Raw genomic sequence first — 13,026 nt, 5'->3', positions numbered from 1 at the left:
GTCTCCCTCAACCAAAGGCATCCGAAACCTTTTGGACATCCATTGATCATTCCTGAAAATACCAAGCCAGCATGTTCAACATATTCCCATCGCGTCAGCTCGCTGTCGTTGGAACACGCACCTTCTCACCCATCCGATTGGCAAGTGCCACATCCAAGCGATCCCTGGCATCGACAACCTCCCGATTCAATGCGGCACAGCAACCAAGCGCGTATAGACAAGGGGTGAGTTATCTCTTTTAATCCAGGAAATAGAAGACAAGCCTGATCATCGTGGATGGGGTGTCTGAGCTTGAGCTAAATCACCGTCTAACTTGTACAAGATGGCCAATTACAAGACATTTGCGAAGCCGTTCAGCAAAGTATTCCTTGGCGCTGTGTTGACGTACCAATTGCTTTACTGGACGTGGCTCAAATTGGAGACTGATGAGTCCAAGCTAGAGAAGAATGGTATGGGTTCCTCTCCTGATATACTGTATTGTTTTCTTTCTTGTTCTTGCTTGGTTTTGGATAAAGTCAAAAGCAAGAAAAGCGGGTTTTTGGACGCTGACTTTGTGTGCGGCAGAGGAAATGTCGAGTCTGGAGAAGAAGGCTCGGGAGCTGGCAGGTGCTCAGAAGTGAAGGGCTTGGAAGGTTGAGAGTGGATGGTGATGGATTTTTGAAAGAGTTTACAGGGCTATTATGCGTGTTGAGCTTTGATTCGGCTGCTTGGTCAACTGAGATATTCATTGTACAATAGCTGTTTGGCTGGAGGGGAGGTGACAAAATGGATGATGGTTGATTGAATATCAGACCTTACCACCTCGCGAGTACCGGGCACCCATTACACACTTACCAGGAGTAGATCTATATGAGCCGAGTCATAGCAAGTAGAGAAAACAAGGGCCATAGACCATGGACCGATTGAGGAGTGCCGTCTTATCTGCCAACCTAGTCGAGTGCCGAGTCCATAAATACGCCAAGGCACAAAAGCCACACAACTCACAAATGACTCCCAAGATCTCAACAAAAGGCACATCGATGATTTAAAAAACAAGCACCAAAACTCTCGAATGCTGCATAAATTCATCCAATAATTCGCAAAATCTCTGTCTAGTACCGTCTAAGTGCAATGCAATGCCATGCTCCCGATTATTACGTTCAATGCCAAAAGCAACCACAAACGCCCAAACACAAAGAAAAACAAAAGACAGGACAGAAACGGGCACATCCAGCTCGATATCCACACCCTCACTGCCGAGTCCCAAGTTTCCGTTTCCGACTCACTCTCTCCAAGCCATGCAGAGTCACATTCTCACTCGCAAACACTGATCCGACAACAGCGTCGGTATTGCCAGCAATACTCGTCGACGGGAAACACCACTGTTTTCCCTTGACTCCCTTCTTGAAATGCTCCACATCAATATGGTTAAAACGCTCATCCAACGCCATGGCGCCAGAGCTGCTGAGCGGAAGATATTGGGTGCAAAAGCCACACCAATATTGTGATTGATGCGCGACGTCGAGACGGCTTGCCTGGACAGCGGGCACGACTCTCGTCTTGGGCAGAGTATGCGCCTGGTTAAGGTGTTGCGTGAAGAGTTCCTCGCGATAGAAGATGCGTTCGCAGACACCATTCTTGACTGGGTCATGTAGAGTGCAGAGCCAACTGGGAATGTTGAGATGTTGCGAGGTTTCGTGACGTTTCCAATCGGCTTTACTGCCAAAGGACTTGGCACACTGTGGGAATGTGCAGCCGTAGGGACGTTCGTGACGTTTTTGATGTTTTCTACAGCGAGGTACTCCTGTTAGATCACACGCACTTGCAAGTTTTTTTTTTTTTTTCAAAAAGGTGGGGGGTGGGGAAGTTTCTCCAGGTACTCACTTCATCTCACAGCGCAATCTGGTTCGCTTGGGACAAACATCACATTGGAACCAGTCGTGTTTGTCCTCGTTAGATTCCACCATAGTCGGGGCCACCCCTGGCTTTTCAGAAAGGCGTTCCAAAGCAGTGGCGAGAATCTTTTGTAACATCTGGCGTTTTGGTTGGGGGAGATCAGTACCCTCAGCCTCAATCTCAATTCCTTCGTCGCTGTGCTGGCTAGATCTTCGACCACGGGCGTTCATCATTTTGGTCATTGCATTGATGAGGTTGTCTGCTGCGTCTGAGATGGATGTGCCGGATCTGGCGGGCTCGGGCTCTGCGTTGATGGGATGATCATCCACCGCAAGCGAAGGGAAGGGCTCTGGATGGGAGTTTTCGGGTTGAATCTGCGTAGAGTGATAGTGCAGAGGTCTGGGTGTTGGGAGCCCTGGCAGACAGCTTTCTCCTGCTTCTTTCGGGCTGTTTGTAGATGACGGTGCGTTCATGTTTGCGCTATGATTGTAAACCAGATCCTGCTGGGCTTCGCTGAAGGCGTCTTCTGAAACTGTATCCTCGTTGCTTTGGAGGGATCGCCCGGAACTTTCGTACCAATCCATGGATCTATATCTTGTTAGTATCCCGTACACTCCAAACCATCATATCGAAGATACGGAGACAGGATGGAAAGTAAGAAAAGACCTACTTCTTGAGAAGTGCATCCGCATCCTCGCCGTGATGCATCCGGCTGAGATGTTGTTTGAAATTGTCTTGTCGAGGCCACATCTTGTTGGGCCGGGGGCAGTTCTGTCCAAAGCAAAGGTACATCATCTTGGGCCCGCGCTCGGGTTCCTTGTTGTGAACGCACTTCTTGTGGCGGGCCAAGTCGTTAATGGTTCCAAACCCTTCCTTGCGCGGACAGTTCGGTTCGTCGCATTTGAACAACTTGCGATGCCGAGCCTCATGCTTTCTACGAAAGATATTCCAGTCAGCACTGTATCGATCGCGAGCCGAGTTAGAATTGCTTCAGAGACACACACCTTTTATCTGAGGGACACTTTCCCACCCATGTGCATGTCGGATGATCGCACTTGACCGACTCGACCAGCGAGCTCGGGAAATCCTCCGAACAAGTTGTGGATCCAACAAAGGCCCGGTTGAACATGGAGATTGAGTCCCCAAAGCTTTGTTCATTGAAGCCCGCCAGTGGGCTCGAGATCGAATCCACACCGTAGGATGATGGAACCACCGATCTGGTCCCACAGCTGGTCCCGCCGTACCCGGAGTCGCCCGAATGAAGACTTCCCAGATGCTGGCTGCCAGTCTCTGACGGGGTGCGATAATGATCTCTGACGAAGCCTGCTTCGTGATCTGCCTTGGGCATTTGCATGTGCGACATGGTGGACTGACTAGGGACACCGGTGACCTGCAGCGGGCTCCATGCGTCCTGACTGGCCGTCAGGCGTGATGGGTGAAAGTATGGGTGACAGAAATCGGGAGATCCTGCGGACGGAGCAAACACGCTTGACCATTCCGGCACTGCCGTTTGGGCATGCGACTCGGCCAGTCCAAATTCCAGATCCAGGGTTGAGTCGAGTGACAGGCCGGCTTGGTGGCCGTGAGTCAGGCCAGGATGCATGTACGACTCCTCTTGCGGGGCCATGATGCCGTGAAGGATGTCGGTCGTATCAGTCCAGCTCACTTGAGGGCACTATTCGAATTTATCAGAGTGAGCCGAGCCGGCGTTGTTTGATAGACATTCGAGGCAAGAGACAGGAAGGAGAGATGCTAAAGACTCTTTGCGGAGAGGCAGGGATGACAATGGACAGAGACCACTGTATGCACGAACCTCCATGATGTGGCTGAAGGGTGGCGAGTCACTTGGATATAGTATACGCCAATAGAGTAGTTGAGGCTGTCCACTGACTGCGAGTTGGTGGTGGATCAACCAACACGGTTCCCGAAAAGGCGATGTGTAGTTACGAAATGTGTGGGTGTGTATGCGTGTGGAGGGTTGGAAGGACTTCAAATCAACAACCAGGATTCGATGATTTGAGAAAATTTTCAGAAGCCAGCTGAACTCGTGGGCAACTTGTGATATTGTGGTCTAATTTGCCGACTGAAAGTGAACTGTTCCAGCACTGCTGCCCAGCGTTCAATGGGGAGTCACCCGGAAAAAGAAAACGAAAAAGAGAGAAATACGGAAAGGAAAAGGGTTGAAAAGAGAGTTGGCTGACGCCAGTGTCTGAGTGGTCGAAAGTTGAATGGTGGGATTTATGAAAGAGAAAAAGAAAAAAAGAGCTCATTGACCACTGGATCTGCGCCGGGTTAAATGTGAGAACGCAAAAGCAGAATGAACGATGTGGTCTTGGGCTCGATCCTCCAGACCAACGAGGTGCAGATTGCATGGGCTGGGAACGAATCCACGCGACATTCGAGTATGCACGGCCAGCCCTGATCTGCGGGTACTCCGCCTCTCTCTCACTGTATTTTATGTCTGTATTCTCTTCTCATTTTCTATATTTACTTTGATTGTGGCCTTTGATGGCTGTCGGTCTGGATCCATTCATATCCCCCCTACTTTCTTCTCTTGTCACTCGCTCGTCGTCCTTTCCTCCACATTGTTTCGAAGCCTCGCTTCGCGCCCCGGGCCGAATCACCACGCGGGTTCTCAAGGGGTGGCGATGGGCGAAGCATTGCGCTCGTTAAGCGATGCCCGTACTGGGAGTGCATAGGGAGTGCCGAAACAGCTGTGGAATGCGTGTCTTATCCCTTGATTCACCAGGCATACTCGATTCACGCTCCCTTCTTTGTATACCCATACTGTGAGCTGATGTCGAGAGGGAATCACCGAGGGAAAAAAAATGGTGTTGACTGCTGTACTGAGCAGGAGATAAGTGACTCGAAAGGGGTCACTTGCAAGGTTCAAGGCCAAAGTCGTAGCGACGGTTAGTCATCATGGAGGTGGCTGATTCCAGCTGAGGATCGTGTATACTTTTTATTTACTCGGAAAGCAGTGAGGTAATAATGTATCTACGAGCCATCTCCTTGGAACATCTCTCTATTCATGCTTTTTGGAGAAATTCAAGCGCATGCACAACTCCAATGACGAATTATCCACACTCCCGCAATCGACCTCCCATGAAAACCTTGAACGAGTTTATCTTTTGCATACATATCAAGATACACCATCTGACGAATATGATTCCCCCCTCTCATCTCCCACAAATTGAGTTTCCTCTCCCTTGTTTCCTGTTCACCTTTTTTCCCCCTCATCTCTTTCTGTCGTAGACCTTCGCATGTCATCCCCGGCCCCGTTCATCCCCACCGGAGATCCAACTAGATCGGTACACACGGAGGAGTGACAGGGCGATCGACACATCTTGTTCCCATTCTCCCATTCGACATGATCCTGAGTCACGCACTGCTATCCACATTGAGAACAGGAATCTCGTACCGTTCGGCAAGGGATGACGGGCTGTGAGCCTGAACTGGAAGCCCTGCATACTTCACGAGTCCACCTAACGTGTTACTCGTGTGTGTACACCTTTCACACTGTACACAATCCCCAGCCCCAACATCGAGCGTATGCCTGAATAGGGCATTTCTCTTCTCTAGCCGTTATAAGCGAGACTGGATGAAGAATGAAGCTTGCCTCAAGCAAGGATCTTGGGAAAGGGAAAGGGAAGACCAACAAAAAAAATAAGCTTCTCTCTATTTGATTCTGAAACAGACCTGACATTCTGTCAACCACGCGCTCGTCGGGTTCCCGCAACTCTCCTCTTCGAAGAGTAAATTGCGATCAACATGGGATACAATGACGACAAGAACCTGAAAAACTCCCGAGCAAGCTTGTCATGAACATGCAATTTGTCACGAGCACTGACAATTGACAAACTACTCAGATAGTGGTTTCTAGGTAACACTACATCTCTCGTTCCCTCAATCCGTTAAAAAAAAACCAAAAAAGCACGCGTCAAAAGCAAAGCACTCGCCTTTCCACCTTCCAATTCCTAACATGATGGATTTTCTTTTTTTTCCCTCCTTTACTTGGCAATATGTATCGGCCACCTAGGTGACACGAAAAATAAAAAAGGATTCTATATCCAGGCCCATTGAAATTGAGACCTATAACCCACTCCCCCCCATCGTTCTACACAAAATCCCTCATTCCACCCACTCACTAAAGGTAAAGGTACATAAGGTCTAACCTTATCATCAACCCGGGCCAATCCAAGCACAGCCATGCATCATTACACTGGCCATTCAGAAATCCCCCCAAAAAAGAGAAAACAAAAGAAAAGGGAATCGTTCGTTGTTGAACACTCATCCCCACTAAAATGTGATCTCTCAGACGCACTTCATGCAATGGGATGCACATCCGAGAATACTAGCAAATCTAGAGGTCGCGGGGACGCCGCAAATCAGATGGAAGCCCAGACTCACGGATCCACCGCCCACCGCCACTACTGCCGAAAAAGAAGTGCATAAGCAAAGTACTTTGATACTGCTCTGGTACATGTGCTGTGTTACAGGTTCTAGTTGATTTCTACCTGCCGGATGTGTCTCCCGGGTATTCATCTGGACTGACTGTACTGCCTACTGCACTGTAGAGAGGCTTGATTTGACCAGGCTGACCGGGAGGGGGGAGAGCCAGACGCCACACGCGACGAACAGATTGGAAAAGAGAGGATAAAACGTATCCAGTGCTCTGGATCCATTACACATTCGTTAGGGGAGAATCTACAGTATAGTACCTCAGTGGTGGATAAGGAAGTCGACGGTGACGATCTGCAATGATTAGTTTGAGTTCCACAGGCCCAGAGATTCCAACTTCCACCTTTTAAGTCACGAGTTTTGACTCGCCATGTTCAGATCATTCCCGACGATCCGACCAGGACCGGGATCCACGACACGACACACTGATCATTCATTAATCGATTTCCGCTCTTTTTATTCCTTTTCAACATTCTCATGTTTGTTTGTTTGTTTTTTTTTGTTTTCACTTTGTTCCCCCTCCAATTCTCACCTTCCAGCTTATACCATATATACTCAAAAACCCCTGCTGCACCTTGACCTACCCCCAGCCCGTTACTCCTGAATATGCACAGCGAAACCATATAATAGCACCAGCTGGTTCAAGGCCGTGTTGGAATTGTAACGAGACGGGCTCGGCAGCACTGCCTTTCGAGGGCTTACCGGCATCTACAGTAGCTAGGAATGTAATCCGGTTCAAGATTATCAAGGTATTACTCAGAGACGAATCCATCTTTTGAGCTGAGAGGACTGGTCTTTTTGTTTATTTTTTTTTCTTTCTTTCACAGAATGTCGTTTATCGTATCAGATATCAGTTAGTGACCTCACCCGACAGGGGTAATGGATGAAGATAATACTCACATAGTTAGTAGATATAGTAGCTTAAATATACACGGCACTGGGCAATTGGGTGATCTAGGTGGCTTACATGTACACTGACGGATCAGATGAATGATGGAATGCCCCTCAGAGCGGGGGAGGTTTGATCGTGCGATTATATACCCTCACCCGGCTCGCTACCCGTTCGGATCAATATCACCAAACTTTCCAAGCTTGGAGTCTCAAAGATTTGATATTCCACAAAATGGTAGGTACAGCCCGGTTACCAAGTTCAAGACACCTTTAATGAAAGGAGAGTTCCAAGCTTCGAGTATGATTCCCATGCAGGCCTCATAAAATATTAATAACAACTCTATTTGACCGAGAGGTCCACGGAATGACCTGAGAGACTAGCCTAGCATGACATAAAAATATTGGAAAACATGATGATGCACTCCTCGCATGGGGGGGTATAGAAGCCACAAACAAAATCGCAGAAAGCAAAGAACGACAAAGCCTTCAGCCACGGAAACCACATCCAAATCGATGCAAAAAGGCCGACGGTAATGTAAACATGGACCAGTCAAATGGGGCGCAGACCAGCTTGATCCTGCCTCGAAAGAAGCACACGGATTGAGCACAAGGGTGGTACAAAGCAGGAGCATAACCAGAAGGAAAATTGTACACGATTCATCAGAGCATGCATTACACAGTACAAGCGCCATGGTAGGATAAAGCACAAAAATAATGAAGAATACAATGCGAGTCGATCACTCGCCTATCCCATCTGCGAGGAATGACTTCCCGACCCGTACTGTCCGTGCACATGTACGTACGAGTTGGTCGGAACCATTGGTTGGTATGCTGGATACCCGCTCTGTTCTTGCCGCTGGACTTCATAAACCGAGCTCAACCCCATGACCGCCGAAGCGGGGGCCGGCTGCATCGGCTGCGCCTGGGGCGGCAGTTGGGAAGTGACGGAATAGGAATTTGGAGTGATCACTGGACCCGGTGATCTTGGCGGGTACAGAGGCGGATACGAGACAGACATTCGATGTGAGGGATGGGGCGGTCGGAAGGGGGGCTGAAGTTGAGCGTGGGCGTTGGCAAGGGCATGGGCATGAAGATTGGAATGTGCGTGGCTTGGGGCATTCAATGTGGCGGATGTCGTGGCTGTAGGCTGGGTGTGGCCTGCATTATACAGGTCCGTGGCAGCGAACTGATCACCAAATTGGGAATTCGGCTGCAGGGTGTCGATCATCTGCTCGGGCTCCATCAGGATATCGCCGCCAGTCATGCTCGTGTAGCTGATACTAGGAGCATCCACAGAGTAGACGCAAGCCTGGGCGGATGGGGTAAGATCGTGAAACTGCGGTGGCACCGCGACTTGAGCTGGGAAGGGATCGGCCGCAGCATTGTTGTTGTTGCCGCCACTGCTGTCAACCACTTTCTCAAACGAGTTTGACGAGGAAAGAACGTGTTCGTCCTGCGCCTGGATCGTCGGATACGAGGCGCCGCCAATCTGCCTGGCCAACTGCAAGACCGGCATAGCCAATTGCTCCATGTGTTTCCCCAGATGCGCCGTTAATTTTTTCCATGTGCCACAGTGATTTCCACAGAACCGACAAGGCTCCATATCTGGGGTCTGGTCCGCGGTTCCCTTACATTCCTCAACCAACTGATCGATCGATTTCACAGAGCCATCATAGTCTCGGCACATCTTGCTCGTGACCGTCTTGTCGTCTCCCAACTTGTGCTCTCGTACCAAATGCTGGATGAAATTGTTTTTTCGATAGCATTTGTGCGAGCACTCCTTCATTGAACAGGTCCACCATTCCTGTTGACGGTGTCGTTCACCTTCATGACGAACCCAGTCGGCCTTGCGTTTGAAGGACTTTGGCTCGGTACACTCGGGAAACGTGCACGTAAACGGCTGTATATCCTCGTAGATGTGCTTTGACCAGTCAGAAGGTTTGTGGATTTCTTTCACTTGGAAGCAAACCGGGCACTCAAATCGAGCTGGCAACCGAGAAACAGGCGGAAGGGGTACGCCAGGGGGAAATTGAGCTGCCGCCACTGCCCCTTCGCTCGAGCCGAGAGATGGGTCATGATCATGCACCACACGAAACTGCACATGGCCGTTTTCCCCATCAGCAGCGTTTCTACGCAGAGGCAGCAATTCTGCTCGTCCACCCAGCGCGAAGCAGAAAGGACCCGATTGACAGGAGCCTTTGGCAATCGCGGCGGCATGCTTTTGCTGGAACTCGACCAGTTTACGGTACCGACGAACCTGCTCGTCAGCAAAGCGGTCGATCAGACACGAATTTAGTCGCGGATTCAACTGCATGATCTGTGACTTGAAGCCATCCTTGCTTGGCACGGGCAATGTGGGCGGCATTGAAAAGTCCATCACATGTTTTTCATCCTTGCCGGGGTCGATTTCCTCGTGATCCTCAGCATCTGCCATCTCGGCTTTAGGAACCAGGTCTGCTTTCGTGTCCGCGGAATGGAGGTCTGCCTTATGGAATCTCGCCAAGCTGGCGACGGGCGGACCTCCATAAGTTTTGATTAGGCTGAATAACCCTGGCGTGCTCGGTCGTGGCAATTCGCTTTTGGCACGATCTCGGCTCCATTTGGCCGTGGAGAGTTTCGGAACAGTATCCGGCTGAGGCGATGCTGCTTGAACAGAGCGGCTGCCTCCAACCGCAGCCATCTGCCCCGTCATTGACATTAACGCACTCGTGAGGCTCGGAGAACGAGAATGCGGCCTTGGGGAGTGCCTGCCGGCTAAACTCAATCGATGTCGATAGCTGGAACCAGAACTCTCTTTTCGCTGGGGCATGGCGAGCCCCGTGTCCACAGTTGGATCAGCAGGGGTCGCGCTTGCCAGTGACAAATCCGAGGCTTGTCGTTTTAATTTTTCATGTGCGTGCTGGACGCTACTTCGGACGCCACGTTTGGAAAAGAAGTTGCTGCTCCAGCTGTTGCTCTTCCTTTTTGTCTCTTGCGGAAACCTCAGAGACTGCTCCAAGCTTATGCTCAGGTTTCGGATGCTGTCGGCATCGATCGTTGCCGTGATGGAAGCTGCATCTTGCTCTCTTGCATATTCCTGAAATTTGGCCATGGCAAATGCTGAAGTCTGAGGCTGTTTCCTTACCGGCTCGTGCAGAGGCTCCCGCGGCGCATCATGCTGCCACATCGGGAATGCTTCTTCCGGGGAAGCAACAAGCTCTGGCGAAGCTACCACTAGAGGAGGTTGATCTTCCCCTTGAAGATCGCCAACGGGCATTGGGGGAGAGTATCGCGCTGAGCTACTGTCCGAGTCGTCCTCGCTTGCAACCCCGTCGTCGCTACTCTCGTGCACCATCAAGCCGGGACCCACAATCAACCGCTGGCTTTCCGTCAAGTTGAAGTAATCGGCTTGCTGGAAGGGGCGATCGCCAGTGCTGAGAGCGCGTATACGACTCGATACCTTTGGACGACCTCTCGGTGAATCCGGAAACATCTCATCGGCATCGTTGGCGCAGATCGAGACAGTCTCTGTCCACTGGCCAACTTCTTTATTCTTTTTATCTTGTTTGTTTTGAGCATCGATCTCGTTGGGACTCGGTCCGTATTCGTCCCCTCGTGAAAAAGGGTCGAGGCCGTGCCGCATCCTTGCGGAAGCCTGTGCATGACTACCGCTGTGGATTGAATCGACGGGCGTGGAGTAGGGGGAGTGGTGGTCATTCTCGCGGTTTTCATATCCATCGATCTCCTCATCGTGGCCAGTGGGTGACAGCAATAGCCGACTGGGAGCCGCCTCGGGCACGTGCTCATCTGGCGAGTCTCCTCGCGAGGTCGCAGAAATGGTGATGATGGGACTTCGTCCCCGCACCGGCAGAGACTCAGATGCATAGTCGGTGGGAATCATCAGCCTAGGCAGGCCGTTTGTTAGACTCTCATGCGGCGGTTCCTCGCCGGCCACAAAAGGCATTGTCTCTTCAGGCGGAAGGGCAAGGAGATTGTCCTGTGCCCAAGTCATCTCCGGCATGGACAACGGGCTGGGCACCAGGGGCTCAGAGCCAGTGTAGAGGGTCGTGTCCGTATCAAACGCTGTGGACGCTAGCCATTGCGTATCCCCGACAGCCGATGAAGACACACTGTCATCCAGAAGCAGAGACGTCCCCTGACTGAATATCCCAGATTCGGGTACCACTTGGTCCATGAAGCCCGAATTTGCACTGGTCTTTTGAGGCAGGGTGCTCTGACTGAGAATCTTGGTTTCAATTTTCCCGAGGGCCAGATAGCCCTGAGGATGTCCAGTGGGAGGATCCATCTCCTCGACTGGAATGGAAAATTGAACCGGACTCTCACTCTGGGAAGTCAGACGGATGGCGCAAGCATTGAACTCGCTTTGCTCCTGATCGGAGGGCTGCGCTGATAGGAATGGGTCCAAATGATCCCCGAAGGATGGTTCCGACGGTGAATGGTGGGACCCCGGCTAGCGAGGGAGTGCCCGTGACGATGCTCAACAGCAGCAGCAGCATCAGCGGACATTTCGGAGATTAGATCTTTCCTTGAATGACCGGAGATGAGATTGCTGCATGTAGCAGGCATCCGATCGGGTGAGCTGATCTCCGACGGGGGCGAGAGAGGAACTGCCGAGCCGAAATCATTGAAGGAGTGATGGTACGGATCCGAGGAAGCCAGTTCTGGGCAGCTGGTATACAGATTCTCGGTCATCGGGATCGACACCAGTGTTTGTGCTTTCACCCAAGCCTCGATTCAAAATGAGGGGGGAAGGCAGTGTTCTGGCCGGTTGGGACCTCTCTGCTGGCCCGTTCGGTAGGGGGAGGGCCGTCCTGGTGGAAGCCGATTTCAGGAAAAGGTAGGAGGCCAAAAGGTAGAAATGGGAGTGGAAGAGTTGGGGGGGCCAGCTGGAGAGGAAGACTAGGACAAGAGCCAAGAAGAGAGGTGGGTTGGTAGTTCTAGCGTGGTACAGTCACACGTGGTGACGAGCTTGTTGGAGGAGACAGGTCCTGCGATCCCAGCCCTGTGAATAAACAGAGGGGCTTGTGGATTTGGTGTACTATAGAAGGGTACTATAGAAGGGAAATAAAGAAGAGGAATTAAGATGGCCAGGAGATGGAGAAGAGAAGACTAAAGAGCGTCGAGGGTGGTTTCGAATCGAGTCGCGGTACCCCCATGCAGACTACTGCATTAATAATTTCGGATTGGCGCCTGTGCCCGCAATGGACGCGAGAGAGGGGGTTCAGCCTTGAGAGTCAAGTTCCCGCTTGTCGTGAGCCTCAATTAGCGCCCGGGTAAAGAGTCACTGTACTTGGCTCATGGTGATCATGACGGGATACTCTTTAATCTTTCATGTACCAGGTACCCCCTCCAAAGCGCCTCTTGTGTGCGCTGGACGCGTTCTATAACCGTCCAGGCTGGTCACCGCTCCCTCTACTGGCCTTTCACTGCCAGAGCGCTACGGCCTCCAGACGCGGCAGTGAAGTATTACGATCTTCGACGCCTATACCGGTAGCGCGCCAGCCATGAAACACTTGCTTGAGTTGATAGAAAGACCTCTTGATCGCCGACAATTGCGGTTGCAACAGGAGAGCGGCACTGTTGCTTGTGTTGGTCGATTTTCGTGCACAGTCGGAATTGACCGTCTCCCTCTGGATCGTTGTCTCTTTTCGTTGACCATGGCATCATTCCACAGACAAGGCAGAACGGGACGGTTCGTGTCCCCACGAGCTAACAGTCATTGACCCCGACGGGAGCATCTGAAACAGGAACGATTCCCTGCCAAGTAAGTCGTCGACTGTCATATCCAAGGCTGCGCCA

General features: G+C 51.2%; 3 protein-coding genes across 3 annotated transcripts; 1 reads left to right on the top strand and 2 right to left on the bottom strand.

Annotated features, from left to right (window-relative positions):
• Positions 1-71: 71 nt before the first annotated feature.
• Positions 72-620, top strand: POX_c04378 (uncharacterized protein; the record flags this gene model as incomplete). The annotated part of the gene is made up of 3 exons (XM_050113258.1): positions 72-224; positions 323-449; positions 565-620. The coding sequence occupies 3 exons, from the start codon at positions 72-74 to the stop codon at positions 618-620; spliced, it is 336 nt and encodes a 111-aa protein (XP_049970814.1).
• A 609-nt stretch (positions 621-1,229) lies between these two features.
• Positions 1,230-3,694, bottom strand: POX_c04377 (uncharacterized protein; the record flags this gene model as incomplete). The annotated part of the gene is made up of 5 exons (XM_050113257.1): positions 1,230-1,767; positions 1,864-2,463; positions 2,546-2,809; positions 2,880-3,550; positions 3,689-3,694. 5 exons carry the CDS (start codon positions 3,692-3,694, stop codon positions 1,230-1,232), a joined length of 2,079 nt encoding a protein of 692 aa, XP_049970813.1.
• Positions 3,695-7,972: 4,278 nt separating this feature from the next.
• POX_c04376 (uncharacterized protein) lies at positions 7,973-11,919 on the bottom strand (the record flags this gene model as incomplete). Its single annotated transcript, XM_050113256.1, has 2 exons — positions 7,973-11,613; positions 11,673-11,919. The coding sequence occupies 2 exons, from the start codon at positions 11,917-11,919 to the stop codon at positions 7,973-7,975; spliced, it is 3,888 nt and encodes a 1,295-aa protein (XP_049970812.1).
• Positions 11,920-13,026: the final 1,107 nt, after the last annotated feature.

This window comes from Penicillium oxalicum, chromosome III (genome assembly GCF_001723175.1).
Source record: "Penicillium oxalicum strain HP7-1 chromosome III, whole genome shotgun sequence".
In the NCBI taxonomy this organism is placed as follows: Eukaryota; Fungi; Ascomycota; class Eurotiomycetes; order Eurotiales; family Aspergillaceae; genus Penicillium; species Penicillium oxalicum.
The sequence above is the reverse complement of the archived record's forward strand: the minus strand, read 5'-3'. Positions and strand labels throughout refer to the sequence as shown.